This window comes from Rhopilema esculentum, chromosome 21 (assembly GCF_057945365.1).
Source record: "Rhopilema esculentum isolate cy_ngs chromosome 21, ASM5794536v1, whole genome shotgun sequence".
In the NCBI taxonomy this organism is placed as follows: domain Eukaryota; kingdom Metazoa; phylum Cnidaria; class Scyphozoa; order Rhizostomeae; family Rhizostomatidae; genus Rhopilema; species Rhopilema esculentum.
Window position 1 is genome coordinate 3,253,715 of NC_142835.1, and position 16,090 is coordinate 3,269,804.

Here is a 16,090-nt window from a genome sequence, read left to right on the forward strand (position 1 = left end):
ACGAGTGAAAGAAAAAATTAATTTGGTGCGTAAATGAAGAAGACTGAACAAGTAACATTATTCATAAACCTTTTAAAGTCTACAACAAGGAAGAAACCCAAAAGCTTCGACTCTGGTTATTTCACAAAGAACAGGAAAGGGAAGCGTGGGTGTAACTGCGAGGATGTCTTTATTACATTAAAATTACATTGGTCCATTGGTGTCTGAAAACGTGTCAGCCAAAGGATTATTGAAAGCTAAAAAAGAAGCGACTTTATCGTGAAAGAAAATGTTGCGAAAGTATTTTCAACTCAGCAACCAGGTTAGGGTTGTACTAACTACTAATAATTCAGAGACAAAAACGTAAGGAAACGCTTTAATTGTGAATGTTATTGGCTAAGATTATGAGTGAGTGAGCCATTTACAATGCAAAAATCCATTCTTGAGCACCTAAGAAAGATACATTCACGCAGCATATTGAAACAAAAACTGAGATATAAAATGGTACTCTTTCTGAACCTACAAAATCCACCCTGTTAATGAACAGCGATTTAAAAACAGATAACAAAGTAAATTTTAATTCCAAGGGAATTTCCATAGATTTGAATCTTATTGCACTCTTGTTTCGAAATTAGTTTCCATTCTTTAGGCTACGAAAACAAGGATCAGGGAAATATGATGGGTCAATGTGGGAGGATGGCTCAGTGCTTATGGTCGCCAAAGGTCTGTGTTTCGAATCTCTGACATGACCAAACTTTCCCTCAGAGTGAGGAGAGTCACCAGCTCTCTGTAATTCCAGGCATAGGAATCATGAGGCGTGGTTACATCGAGAGGAACGACCAGGACACTGCTCGATAAGCATAGCTTCTCAGTGCCCTAAAACTACCTTCGGAAACTAGATAGCAAACAATACAAAAATGATGGGTTTTCAAATCCATTTGACGGGATATCCAAAACCAGAGGGTTATAGAGTGGCAAAATGCTGACGTCATAAAATCTACTTTTAGATTTCCGCTAAATACCACAACCACTATGGATGGTTATTTGCAACTTGCTTGAGATATGGCCACATGAGCACAGGCTCTTGTCCTATCAAACCACTGTAATTCTTCCGTGGTAATCAAACTTATGTAGAGCTAACTGATTCATGGGTGCAGGCACGATAATACCTAGAGGTGGTCAATTTTAACCTTGTGAGATATTTTCGCAGGATCTTGTTCATTGCGCACATGGTTATCAACGCTAAAACTGAACAAAAGTGATGCTTAGAAAGAGAGCAGAAAGTTTGAAAAATGAAAGGAGTCGTCATAAAGTGAAACTCGTTATGCTACAAAAAATACTACATCATTTTCAAGAAACCAGCAAATTTACACACCCTCTAAATACAACTTATACATCCTCGTATCAAAGAATGAAAACTATAAATTTAAACTGCTAAATACTTCTTTGGTCCTTAAGATTTGCAATTGCAACTAACATGCCGAAAGGTAACAAGAGTTATTGATACACAGCGACATTGTCGCAGCAAAAAGCATGCGATGACACCGTTTCAAGCTCATTAGAAAAGATCTCGCAGTAATATATCTTAAAAAAACGCTAGCCATGGCATTAGTTTATCCCATACATGCATATAATGAACTAAAAAGATGAATGGCATTAGCACATATTTACTGCTATCAATTTAATTTTGTAATACTGGTCGAATTTCAGAAACGAAGGTAGACTGTTCAGCAACCTGGAATTTATTTCTTTGTATAGGTTGCTTAGAATCAGCTGGACACTTCACAAGCATAAATTATACAACCAAACACATTAAAAGATGGAAAATTCGGTTATTCTCTATTTCTGTCTATTTTTGCTGCTTTGTTTTGTACACGACAATGTATTCGAAAGAGAGATTCGACTGAGAGGTGTTGGGGGATTCTCTGTGGACTTGCCTAGATTTATCCTTTACCCCTTTGGGGCAGGGGTGTAGGAATTCACAAATGAAATCTTATACAAGATAAAGATTGAATTTAACAAAATGATTTACAAACATTTTACACAATGATTACACCTTTTATTAAAAAATCATCAATTTTTTACAATCATTAAATAAATTATCTTTTTACAATAAGATAACCGTGCAATTATCATTTAGTACCAACTGAGAAAGAGTTCTTCTTAGTTGTGGTTTGCCCTTATGGAGTGAAGATAAAATAGAAAGAAAATATCAAGTTGTGATACCACAATTTCTTCTTAGAATCCTTTTCATAAAATGCAAAACAAAAGATGACTCTAAGGCTAGCTTTGCCACCGCCAGATTGAAAAATCCACAATCGGATTGAAAAATCCTGGGCAGTAAGGATAGACAGAAACTTATTACTCTAAAGTGAAATCAGATTTCATACTGGATGAAATCTTGGTTAACATTGACAAACAAATCTGGGTTCTTTTCGCTGTCCCTTTCCGACTCGCTGTTTTCTTTATAAACCTCATCATCGTGCTCAAAAACTCCATTGTCAAAGGACCGAGCTTCTCTGTAATCTGATTCAAAGGGGTCGTGATCAGTTATTCGAACCTCATCGTCTTCGAAAGGGTCGTGATCTTTGAAATCGACGTCATCAAATTCATCCTCAGTTTCCGGACCCTTTCGATAATGCTCTATCAGGTCATGCTCGCTTTCAAACCGAATTCCTAGATTTGTCTTTCCAGCATCGCCGTCCACCTGCATGTCATTCGAAGCAAACCCATTCTGCATTTTAGCCTCTCTTTGAACAGTATCTTCATACCCAGGTGGATAGTTGGTATTCTGGATATAGCTATCAAGGTCGATTCCTTTAGAGAATTTCATTACGTTGCCTTTGCTTGACTTCTTTTTAGTACGGCGTCTGTTAAAACAATCGATAGTTAATTGATTAACTAGAATCCGGGAAATATATAACAGATAATGTATACCCGTTGAATGGAAAATCTCCCCTTCTCGGAGCAAAGCGGGGTTCGCTTTATCGGGAGAAATTGCATAAGGAGAATTTTTAGATCTTCTATCGACGTTGTTGTCAGCCCCTTTAAGGTAATTTCCGGAGCCACTTCTTTTGCACTCTGGCATATAAAAGGCTTTCAAAATCAGAACAAGCCACACCGTAGAATGTTCTTTCACTGAAATATTGTTTGAAAAAAACTTTCACAATAATACAAGAAAACAATGCTTGGAATTGTCGGACTTACAAATCTTATGAATTGATCTAAAAAGACATCATACGTACGTTCTCTAAGAAGGGTAGAACCTTATTACAGACTTTCCTTATTCATTTCAAACCTTTACATCCAAACGATTTCTAGAAACTAGACTTCTGAACGACACAGGAGCAAAGGATAGGGGGAAATCCCGTCCTTATTTTTGATGAGATGGTATGGGGAAAAATGAAGTCGATGTTTTATGGAATCGACGATAGTAGGGTGTTACCCATACGTATAAGCCATCACAGTAACTTGCAAAATCCAATACCAGCGAGACAAAAATATAACGTTGCTGTTCTGTGATAGCACACAGTTACACTACCGTGGTAGGCATTTTCAAGACTGATATCTTTTATTTTTACCTTTTTGGTAGGAGAACCATGTTCTCAAAAAATTAAGTTCTTTAATGCAAAACAGATATGATAAAGTTTATAAGTACCTTTTTATGTAGAAAATCACGATGATCACAATGGAAATAATTAGCAGCAAGGCAAGACCAACTGCAAGCCAAACCCACCAGGGAATAGATTCATCTGCTGCTAAAAAAAAGAAACATTCTGCTAAAAAATAGAAACATTCCTTTCAATTCTTAATCGATTGTAGCGAACCTTATTACAGGAAAATTGTCTTATAAATGAACAAAGCTCTTAACCGTTGCAGATTCAGATACCTAAAAACCTTTAAAAAGTAAAAAAACTAGATTGGCTTCAATCTGCAACATCATGGTGTAACTAGAAATCAAATGATTGTCGTTGAGTAGCGATGTTTACTGAAATTGCATTCCAACTTTGGATCCAACTTTAGGTTTAACAGCAGTTCTCTTTGATGGAGAATGGCCAAAACAGTTTAAAAAACCAACGAACAGCGATTATAGATTTACCTGAAGTTCGATTTCCGGGACTACTTGTGACATTTGAAGATTTAGTAGCTGGAAAAAAATCGTCAATTTTCGATTTAAAGAGGATATAATGATTGTTAATTTCAAGAGAGATCTGAGGTACTGCAAGAAAATATGCTTCTGTTTTTAACATTCGATGTTGTTGCAAGAACCTCTCTTAACTTAGAATTCATCATAAACAAACAAAAATTTGTTCTTTCAAAGCTAGATTCAAAAGTAAGTTGACAGTTCTTGATTCATGGGCTTTGGTCCTCGAAAATTACCTAAAGAACACTTTTACTCGTACACTGAAATATTTTCCCCCAAGTTTTTATATATCGAAAAAATTTGTGCCCCCTTCTAAACCGTTTCAACTCAAATTATTATAAGAAACGGGGCTGATTATAGAAAGCAGGTTTTCGGTTGGCGTTTTATTAATCAAGTGCATCCACCAAGTGTTTACTTTTTTGACCACGACGTCGTCATTTTAAAGCTACACCTGATTGAAGAATAATTTTCTAGCCAAATTGTCATTGGTATCAACTAAAAAGTGAGACCCTCACTGAATATTGAGATTGCCACAACAGTTTTATACGACACTGCTTGTGTTATTGTTATGTAAAATGTTTTGATAAAAAAATATCAGGATGATACAACTGTTTAGCATATATTGTGCAATTCTAGTCATTTGTGCATATATCACGTGTAGAAAGTCACTTGATTAAATGATTGAGTGAGGGGTTAGTTTGGAAGATAAATTAGATGTTAGAAATGTGATCAATAGGCCTAGATTATCTTTTTGAATTAGGAAACATGCCTTAACCTATCAGGCAATAGATAATTTATGCATTAGAGAACTCAAAGAAAAGTAGATAACCTATCAGGCAATAGATAATTTATGCATTAGAGAACTCAAAGAAAAGTAGACAAATGAACAGGTTGAGTGAGCTTTGCATATACAGTCAACTAGAGTGAAATTTAATGCAAATGAAATCAGTCTATTTTCTCTATAGTACTTTCTTAGAAAAGCCTTTATAAAAAGAGAGTAGGGAACAATGAGATATGGATGCTGAGAAACTTGATGCATGTTGTACAATCACCTAGTTGATTATCTCAGAGGAGCCAATTGTTACTGTACCTTCATAGGAAATTTTTTAAATCAAACAATGAAAATTTTACAAAAATTTTGTCTCTATCTTATGCTGAATATCGAATTTCCACATTAAAAATAAAAACTTACTAGTCAAAGCTCCTCCATCAGTTGTACTAGATAAGGTAGGTTTTTGTGTAGTAGTAGTTGCTGCAATGGCACACAGACAAATTGGCATAAAGATTTTGCAAGATTTCATGAAAACTAATCTCATACCAAATTAATTATCTTTTTGTCATGTCTCTTATTTTTGCTCTGCAAAATTTTTGCGTTCAGAAAACACAGATGATGAGTTAAGTTAAGATGCTCTATTGATTGAAGCTTTAAACATTATCATCAATGAAGCAGATGGTGAATTAATAACAAAGAATTTCTGGATGACAGACTTAGTTGAAGCGAGCGAGTGTTATGGTTAACAGGATTGAAATGAGATTAAAATGTGCAAATAATTGGTGCAAAATTTGCTTTAAAATCAACAAGAAAACAAGGAAATAAAATAATCACAAAATCCTATGCAAACTGGTCCTATGCAAACTTTTCCATCGACCTGAGAATTTTGTCTTTGGAAAATATGAAAAAGCAAAAAAGAACTATCATATCCCTTTTATTTTGTTTTTCCATTTACGAAATTGACTACAATATATAGGAGCCCAGATTCATAATAAAGTGCAAATTTTGGTGTGCTTCTCAATATTCAATGTTACACAAATAGGTTCAATTTAGAAACATCAAATACAAAAAATGTCTTTGTTTAAACCTTAAAATAGACCATCTTGGTTTGCTAGCTTATATGTAAAGTTATGATCCCAGAGCCCAACTGAATACAACAAAATATTATGGAGTTCATTAATTGCCAACAACCACTTACTTGGGGGTTCTTCAACAAAGAAAAACCAGACACCACTGATGGTACCATTGCTTACTTCATTTTCAACAAAACAACTGTAATTGCCAATATCGTTCCTTGTAAAGCTAGAAATGGTCAAGATGCCACTAGTAGAATTTTCTAGAACAACAGTCCCATTTCTATAAAATGTATATCTTGAGGGCGGAAATGAAGTAGCTGAACATGTGACAATGACTGACTGGCCTTGAGCAATGCCCATCCCAGATTTGCTTGATGATATTGATAGCTTTTCTGGTCCATCTAAAATTGAATATGAAAGAAAAATCAATAAGTAAGAATGTAGGGGCATTTAAGATCACTATTAGCACCCCTACAAAGTCTGATATTCAGGCACCCAATGACCCTGAGGTAGAATATAAAGGCATTGAGTCATGGTAAATAGGCTTTCTCTATAGGTTATCATTTGGTTTCGGCGTGATCACTGCTGTTTCATGTGATATTGGCATCCGTTGTTGACAACTTACTATTGATGAAAATTGTTTTGTCAATCAGTACGAGGTGAGTTCATGTGACCAGTTCAAGGTCAACCAATAGCATTGCAGTCATGAAAATCATGAATCAGCAGATTTTGGCACTTAGCGTATATCCAGTCCATTTTATCATGACTCAATGCCTTAAAGATTAGGAAAAGGAAAGACAAGAGTGCCATTAACCTTGATTCCAAGATGAGGAGAGGTCATGTGATAAAAAAATTGCTTGCACTCCTGTGACTATTGCTAATCAGGGAGTTGCCTGAGGTAGAGAGGGGGTAGAGGCTCCTCCTTCCTGATTGTTTGATTGTATCGATCCGCAAGTCAAACCGTAAAAATCTCACAGCAAAAGCAGAAACTTTTGAAGAAACATTTCCGCCTCAGAAAACCAAACCAAGTAACTCAAGAACCAAGGCACCAAAAAACGTACTAATCTAAGGAAAACCAGGTCAATCTTCAGATAACCAGGTTAATCTAAGGAAGTTTGAGCCGTCATGCGGTGTGGATCCATTATTTAGGCTCATTTGCATAATAGGAAGACCAGTAGAAGAGATGCTGTTAATACTTCATTGTAGTTGAACAATTAATTTCAACTCATTTAAGAATTGCTTTCTTCTATGATGAAAATACTAACAAAAAAATTATTAGAGAATTGTTGAGAGCCATTTGAGTTTTGAGCAGGTCTGAGTACCAGAAGGTGCAGCAAAATATGTCTTACTCCAGTAAACCTTAATCTTTTTCAAAGCAATGCTTTGCCATAATTATGAGCAAAAAATATTGAGAAAAATATTTGTACTTACACCAAATCTGTATTGAGAAAGAAGTATTTGCTGCAGGACTGTGTGTTCCAAAAACAGCTCTAGCCATGAAACGACCTCCACTGTTTCTTGTTGGTGACTTGATTGTTAGGTTACTCTGAACAATTGTTTCGTTCTGTGCATTTGTATCTACTAATCTTGAAGAATTTGGATACAAACTTGTATTGACCAAAGCATCATTTCGATACCATTGGATAACGGGTGGGTAGTCCCCAACTACTTCAGTTGAAATAATGACATCTCTTCCCCCTTCAATTCCAAGATTTTGTTGAGTAGGTAGCATGGTAAATGTTGGAAGCCTCCCTGAAAGAAAAACAGTTTTGAATTAATTTGTCTCCAATTTCAATGGATGTTAATGTTTTGTTTCCACAGAGTATTGAGAAAAAGAGTTACTGTAAGGAAAATAAAAACATTCAGTTTGGTCCAAAGGCACTCTCATAAGAAAAAAATCATTGGAAATTGCATCTTGTTTTTCAAATTTTAAAAATAAGAAATTTTAACTTAGCTAGAATCTAGCTAGAATGTGTGCTAGCTCACTTTTAAGATTTTAAATAAATAAATTATGTTGCATCAAATAATATATATAATTATAATTAGGAAAAAATTATTAAGAAAAATTTTCAATACATGCAAAAATCTTTTTGTATAAAACAGGTAAATGTCATGAAAAATGCCATTGTACTGTCTGTTGATGAATACCAGTCTACACTGCCAATGGTATTAGATTCTGGTTGGATTGACTTTTCTAGTGTTATTTCTTATTGTCAAATTTATTTTAATCAGTTATGCAACTTGTGACCTTAAAGGTGCTGGGATCAGAAAGATAGGAATAGCATATTTGGTTTTTCATGAGGTTATCAAGCTCAGTTCAATAGGATTCAATTAAAGGGGCATCTGCTTGTGTCTAGAATTACATTATGGGTCTATGACAAGACTGTTTAACAACCATGAAATACTGCCATTGGTAAGAACAAATAAGAAAGGAATTACTATTATTACATCAGCTATTAATTCTTTTACTATCAGGGGCAGACACTTGATCAAATATTGGGGGGGGCAAGCCTATTGTTTTAATAAGATGACGTCACATTTCCCATTGTTTAGAACAAAAGACCATTGTCCTCTAAAGTATTTGGGGGGGTGGTTGCCCCCCCCCCCCTTGCCCCCCAAGTGTCCGCCACTGTTTATTATCATTGATGATCCAAAACCGATTTTTTTACTGTTTGTTCTGTTGCTTATCCTTTTAACTGGCTACCATCAAGCCATTGTATCTTTTATTCTCTCTTTTTCATGTAAATTAAAAGCAGATATCGTTCCATTATTGAACAACACAGATCTGAATATTTTTGGAAATTGTTTTAGAAGGCATTCTGTATATAACAATCTTATAAAAATACCTTTTTTGGAAGGATTGTGAATTTTCTTTCCAAAAATATACCTTTTAAAACATTATATATTTGAGCAGCCGTTGTGAACTCTGAAATATCCAAGTATGGCACATATCCTGTGGGCTTATGGGGCACATCCTGTATACATAGCAATGGGGCACATAAATAAGTTACTGCTAAAAATCACCAAATACTCACTGACAACATTTAGACTTGCAGTACTTGTCATAGTAACTTGATTGGGCACTAAAAACACCAGTTGACAAAAATATTTTGCAGTCATATTGACAGAGACATTCTGCAAAACCATTGTAGCTTTGTCTCTAAGACTATATCCATGACAAATAGATTGAGGGTCTAGTGAAATTTGCTTCAGTATGCAATATGAGCCTGACCCATCCACTCCCCAGGTTCCAGTCAAAAGTTCTCCACTAGACCCTTTGTTGTAATCCCATCCAAAAGTTGCATTGGTGCCTTGTAAAACATATTGCAAAGGTGGTGGTTTCGTTGTAAAGTAAGCTGTTCCAAATACACCTGCAAAATATAAAAGCAAAATGTTCCTGTTAAAATAAGCTGCTCACAACATTCACATGTTTCTGGGATAAAAAAATAAAACATTTATTACCACATATTCTACAAAAACAAATATCTAGCAATACTGTAACATCTAAATGAAATTGAAATAGGAAACTGCTTTGTAGACATATCTTTAAAATAGTTTTGACCTAAAAAATATGAGTAGACACTTAATCATATATGGTTTTCATGACTTTGACCGGCTTTATTAGAGATGTTAGCTGTGTTTTGGCCGTTTTGTTTAGTTTCGAAATAACTCGTAAAGTTATGAGCATTTCATATCATAGCATCGTTTGAATCTGATGGTCAATATGAATTTGGATCCAAAGGGACAGGGAAGTTGAAGTTCCCATGTAATTTAGGGTTTTCAAACTATGAATGTTGAACTCTTTTGGTGCTGATTGTATATAGCAAAGAAATTCGTTTGTATAGGCCATTATTTCTCAAACTAAAGGCACCCAAACAAAACCATTCAAGAAATCAAAACATGTTTTACTCAAATAAAATCTTACCATTCATCCTAATACAACAAACGACGAAAACAAGAGATATAGGATCCAGTTTCATCTTCGTGATGGTAGGCCAAAAACCAGGACTGTTGGTGAAGGCCACAGTCACCTGATGTGTGTAAGCTCCTTGTTAATTCTTGAAATATCATTCACAAAAAATATAAAAGGCCCAGGCATCGACATCTATTCTGTTTGTTATCATTTGCTTGGCTGGTGGCTTTTACCGTGGTAAAACATCCCCCTGACTTCCATTGAAAATCTTTAACGGCTTTGAAAGCTGTCACCAGGGCGAAATTCCGTGTTTCTCTCCTTCACAGTGCACTCACATTGCGCATGATGACTCATTGTCAAAACAAAAACTTTCTTCAGGGCAGGGTCAGTGGCACAGGGGGGAGCAGACCTTCCCTCATTTTTTGCTAGGAAGATTTTAAATATTCCAAATTTTCATACAGTTAATTTTTTAGGCTACCAAAAATACATTAGCCCAAAATACACAGACAAACAGTGTCAGCAAAACTTCAGTTTCAAATGAGGTTAAAAAGAGAGGGGAGGACTAGAGGACAATTTCCTCACATTACTTTCCCTATTTTAAATTGTTTATTCTGCAAAAAAGTTAAGGTCTTGGCCCAAGCTTCCTGTGGTGCAGGGCCTTGGCTCGTAAATCTTCATAAAGAACAAGAAAAGTGCCTTATAAACTTCATGGGGTAGAAAAAACTTATTAATAGTTAGAAAAATAAAAAAATTGAAAATTGCAGGGCTTACCACAATTTTCTATAATCTATTTGCATGGGTCCAGGTTGACTGGGTCAATAAATTCCCCTCTCCTGGATAATTTTTGAAGGTGCGAAATCAAAACTTCCCTTTTTGGGACATTTCAATAAAAGGTATCAATTTTCAGCAATTCACGATGTAAAGTTATATTAAATCAGCCCCTAACGAACATCAACAGGTGTATAAAACTGATAAGTGGCAGGAATTGCAAAGGTATTTGGGGCGCCCCTAGCTTTAATTGCAGGGGTATGGGGGTTAAAACACATTTGTTTACCGCTTTGTCGGTATAGCTTGTAATTTGTCGGAAAATGTGCTTACTTTTGTGGTTTTTGCCCACAATTTTGGGACCAAGAGATAAAAGGGAAAACAATTTAAAATATACAAGAACAAGAGATGAACTAAGAAGAAAGATCATTCCGCCTCAAGAACCCAATTTTATGGGATAAATTAAACAAAGAAATAAATAAGCAAAGGTCAAACGTCAGTTAGGACAAAACCACTGAACATATTGTCTTTTGGCAAAGAAACAAGCTCATAAGAAAAGATGAAAGTTATATATATACTACTAGAAACAACTTGTCCTGAGCATGACACAAACTGCATCCGGAAATGAGGTCTTGGTATGGGAATACCGGGGTTCTGGGGAGAATGTCACTACCCCTCAATCATTTCTGTGCTGGGTCACACTTGAGCAAGGTGTAGCACCCATAAGCCTCCCTCTTTGGGTAACCGAAGCGGATGATGAATTGGCATTTCACCATCTGTACATGCCGCAGAGTCTGGCCAACGGTGTGCTTTGGCGGAAGAGGATGCAATTCCCAACGGCAGGACAGCGGATGAGTCAGCACCGCAGTGCCGACGCGGTCTACAAGGGTGTCGTCGAACCTGATTCAGGTCTGCTCCAACCATTGGATGCGGTTGGTCGCTTATGTGCAGACTGTCTTGGTCTGTCCTTGCCTTTGTACTTCTGCTACCAACGGAGAGGGTGCTAGCAGTACTGGGCAAGCTACTAGTTCCTACGATTGCCCAAGCTAGGAGGGGAGTGGAAAAGCCCTGTGGCGATGGAGTGAAGGCGTACCGGCAGGTTTGATGAACTGGAAGCCACAGCGTGATCTCTGCACACAGGCGATCGGGGTGTGATGGTCGTGCTCCTGCTGAAGAACGACAGCGTTGCAAGGCAGCTGCTCCGATGACCAGGCAGCTCTTTTCAGAGATGCACTGCCTGCCCCAATCCGGGGAAGGTCCTAAAAAAGGTGGACTAAAAATTGCTCATTCATACATTCCTGGCTGGCAAGCCGCGGTCAGCGGGAATCCATAACTGCGGTGGGAAAACAGAGAAACTATCTACTAAACTTATCCTGGCATCATGGAATGTCAGAACCCTTTTTTGACAATGAAGAGCGACCTGAAAGAAGAGCAGCTCTCATCTCACGTGAACTGGAACGTTACAATATTGATATTGCAGCACTACAAGAAACCCGCTTCTCTGACAAAGGACAACTCAAAGAAAAATCTTACACATTCTACTGGTCCGGTAAACCATCTGGTGAGCGAAGAGAAGCAGGGGTTGCCTTTGCAATCTCGAATCAACTTGTTAAGATGCTTGAGTCAATACCAACTGGAAAGAGTGACCGTCTGATATCGTTAAGAATTCACATCGGTCAAAAGAGATACCTGACACTAATCTCAGCCTATGCACCAACAATCAGGGGCGGACTGGCTGGTCGGGCTATTCGGGCCATCGCCCGAGGGGCCGGTCGGTTTAAGGGCCGGTTGATAAAAGTGCAAAAAAATAAATTAGCTTAAAAAGTGAATGCGAGGCAAAATGTATACCCACGCGTTGATCTGTTTGCCTTGAATTTTCAGAGACTTTGTGGGAAAGAATAAATATACACGCGAGTACTCCAAAGCCATCAAAATTATGAATTCATTATTGTCACCGCAGCCCAAACACACTTCTTCAGGAAACATATTATTGACATCTTGTCATATTTTCTCTTGACGGTATTTCCTTTTTGGCGACATATTATACTGTAACACCCCTGTTTCAATGCGATACATAAGATTTTAACCTGCCCTGATGTCTTTTTACTTAGCTTTTGCTTGAAGCTGGTCGTGTTTTTGCCTAAGCACAAGCTATTGCCAAAGGTAATAAATTTAATAGTTCAAAAATTAGAGTTCACTAAGCGATTTGCTCTGTGATGTGAAGCAATGAAGAGGACATACGTAAAACAAGGGAAGATCAAGAAGGCTTCAACCAAAGATGGTGCGCAGAAATTTCGTGAGGAAAAGCTGCGAGACTTAAAAAACGATTCAGCTACGATACAAAGCTTTTTTTTATCAAGCAAAAGCCACAAACGTCACAAAAAAAGAACAGGGTCTTGCTCTTGCTCCTTTCAATAAACTCATACAAGTTATGGTAAGTTTATTAGGCATATACTATCTTAAGTCAAAAGGACCCCCGCCCAACAGGGATGTGGTGCTACACGATAAAATTTCAACAGGGGTGCCCATGTTTTCTTTTTGGGGTCAGAAATTGACAAATCGATATCTTTGGGCTGCTGAAAATCATTGTGGTTTTCCGGAGGATTAGAAAATTATTTGTCACAATTGGAGTGTGATAGAAGCTTTTCCACTTTAATTATATAAAGAACAGATTACGTATAAATTTTTCGCAGCCAAACCTGGAGTCCTTCATGTTAATGTTCTTAGAAAAACACCTGTTAGATGACATCAAGAACGATCACATTATCAACATATAAGTTACTGTATTTAGAAAAAAAGTCAAACCAATGAGTTAAAATTTTTGTTTATTTACTATTTTGTCAGCAAATGACATATTTAACATGTTCTGTTAACCATGTTCTGTTAACCAGCATTCATCCATGAACAAAATTACTGAATTTAAAAACTTGTTTTCCTTACAGACTAACATTTACTTGCATTTTCCGAGGAGTTTTTTATTTGCTATTTTTGTGGGCCGGTTTGATCAAAATTAGCCCGGCCCAAAAAAATTAGCCAGTCCGCCCCTGCCAACAATGACCAACGACAACGAAACTAAAGAGCTTTTCTACCATTCGCTAGACAGCCTGCTCTCCGAGACCCCTATTGCGGACAAGCTCATCCTACTAGGAGACTTTAATGCCAGAGTGGGAAAAGAACATGAGACATGGCCTCAAGCGCTAGGAAAGTTTGGAAAAGGGAAAATGAACTCAAACGGCGAGCTGCTTCTAACAAAGTGTTCTGAACACGATCTAGCCATCACAAACACATTCTTCAACTACCCAGACAAGTGGCATCACTCCTGGAAGCATCCAAGATCTAAGCACCCTACTCTCTTGGATTACATCATTACTAGGATGTGTGATCTGAAGGATTTCTGCAGCACCAGAGCTATGAGAGGAGCCGAGTGCTCTACTGATCATTTCATGATTCGGTCCAAGTGTCACATTAAACCAAAACCTCCTTCTATGAAGAAAAAACGGTCCAAACCCCCAAAGAAAATGAACGTGAAAAAGTTGAAGGAACAAAGTGTAAAGGACCAACTTGTAACTGCGATCAATGATAATCTCCAAACACTACTAACTGGTACCAGTGATAAACAGTGGAGAGCCCTGAAGAATGCAGTCTTTAGCGCTGCATCAGATGTCCTTGGCAAACCTACTAGGAAACATGCGTATGGTTTGATGAATCAAATGAAGAAATCATGGAACTTGTCAACGAAAAGAATTCGCTGTTCCACAGGACACTAGATAATAGATGTACCAGAGGGTCAAGAAACAAATACAAGGACGTGAAATCTGAACTTCAAAAGAAACTCCGACAAATGAAAAATGACTGGTGGACCAAGAAGGCAGCCGAATTACAGAGTCTGGCAGACAACAACGACTCCAAAGCGCTCTTTGCATCATTGAAAGAAGTTTATGGACCACAGCGTGCTTGCTTAGACCCGGTAAAGAGTATTGACGGCAGCGTGCTCCATACAGCGTGCTCCATGCAGATGGTATACCACCGTAGGTCTGGACATATGGCGGACCAGCACTGAGAAACCAACTGTTACAGCTTTTCTGCAACATCTGGTCAACAACAGCAGAAGTTCTCCAGGATTTTAAAGACGCGACCATCTACAAAAGAAAAGGGGCCCGTGCAGAATGTGGAAACCACAGAGGAATTTCACCACTATCAGTTGCAGGAAAGATACTGGCCAAAATTCTGCAATATCGACTACAGACCCTTGCTAAAGACATTCTTCCTGAGAGTCAGTGTGGATTCATAGCCAACCGATCCACCCAAGATATGATATTCACACTGCGGCAACTACAAGAAGAGTGTGCTGAACAGCGTCAACCGCTCATAGTCACCTTTGTTGATTTCAGTAAAGCCTTTGACACGGTTAACAGAGAAACATTGTGGAAGCTATTGAGTCGCTATGGTTGCCCAGAAACTTTCATCAGAGTTTTACGGAGTTTCCACGACGGCATGTCTGCCAACATCTGCTGTGGTGATGGATGTTCAGACTCATTTAGTGTCGGATACGGCGTGAAACAAGGGTGTGTTCTTGCGTCAACTCTATTCACTATTTTCCTTGCTGCAGTCCTAAAGAGCATGCCAGAAGAACTTGGTGATATCAACATCCGAACCAGAGGTGAAGGAGATCTTTTCAACCTCAGGCGCCTCAAAGCAAAGAGTAAAACACGGGAAAAACTGATTCAAGAGCTGCTTTTTGCAGATGATTCGGCTCTTGTAACTCACAGTCTTCAGGCAATGCAAGCATCAAAGCGATTTGGACTAACGATCAACACCAAGAAAACAGAAGTCCTAATTCAAGACACCAAAACACAAAGCTTGACCCTCGTGAAGTGCTCCTGAACGGTACCCCACTGACTGAGGTAGACAAGTTCACTTACCTGGGCAGTACCATTTCCAACAATGGAAGTATAGACGCAGAAATGACGAAGAGAATCCAATCTGCAACATCAGCCTTCGGAAAGTGTAGAAGCCGTCTGTGGGACCAGAGAGGAATCCATTTGAAGCCCAAATGAAAGTCTGTAGAGCCATTGTGATACCAACGCTTCTATACAGCTCTGAAACGTGGACTTTATACAGACGTCACATTAAGAGACTTGATAAAGTGCAGCAGCGACATCTCCGCCAATTAATGAAAATCTCACGGAAAGATCATATATCAAATTTTGAAGTACTGGAAAGGGCAGAAATGCCGCGTGTTGAAGAAATGGTTACCGCATGTCAACTAAGGTGGACAGGGCATGTCATACGTATGGAAGACAGCCGACTTCCAAAAGCTGTGTTCTATGGAGAATTGAAAGAAGGTTCAAGGAGGGTTGGAGCACCACGATTGCGCTACAAAGACGTATTTAAGAGACATCTGAAGAATACCAACGAGTATGAAGACTGGAGAGGAAAGG

The 16,090-nt window shown here is 37.9% G+C and overlaps 2 protein-coding genes across 5 annotated transcripts; one reads left to right on the plus strand and one right to left on the minus strand.

Moving 5' to 3' along the window:
- Window positions 1–1,287: 1,287 nt before the first annotated feature.
- Window positions 1,288–10,171, minus strand: LOC135684863 (uncharacterized). Of its 4 annotated transcripts, none has more exons than XM_065200547.2 (8): window positions 9,897–10,170; window positions 9,007–9,342; window positions 7,403–7,723; window positions 6,094–6,372; window positions 5,316–5,375; window positions 4,079–4,126; window positions 3,638–3,734; window positions 1,288–2,849 (listed from the first exon to the last, which is right to left on the minus strand). In XM_065200547.2, the coding sequence occupies exons 1-8, from the start codon at window positions 9,949–9,951 to the stop codon at window positions 2,357–2,359; spliced, it is 1,689 nt and encodes a 562-aa protein (XP_065056619.2). In that variant the 5' UTR covers window positions 9,952–10,170; the 3' UTR covers window positions 1,288–2,356. The 4 variants fall into 4 exon arrangements, with proteins under 4 accessions (XP_065056619.2, XP_065056618.2, XP_065056621.2 ...); XM_065200546.2 differs by having other exon boundaries at window positions 3,638–3,737; XM_065200549.2 differs by lacking the exon at window positions 5,316–5,375 and having other exon boundaries at window positions 9,897–10,171.
- A 3,531-nt stretch (window positions 10,172–13,702) lies between these two features.
- On the plus strand, window positions 13,703–14,416 carry LOC148957571 (protein CFDP2-like). Its single transcript, XM_089115034.1, has one exon. The coding sequence runs from the start codon at window positions 13,703–13,705 to the stop codon at window positions 14,414–14,416; it is 714 nt and encodes a 237-aa protein (XP_088971160.1).
- Window positions 14,417–16,090: the final 1,674 nt, after the last annotated feature.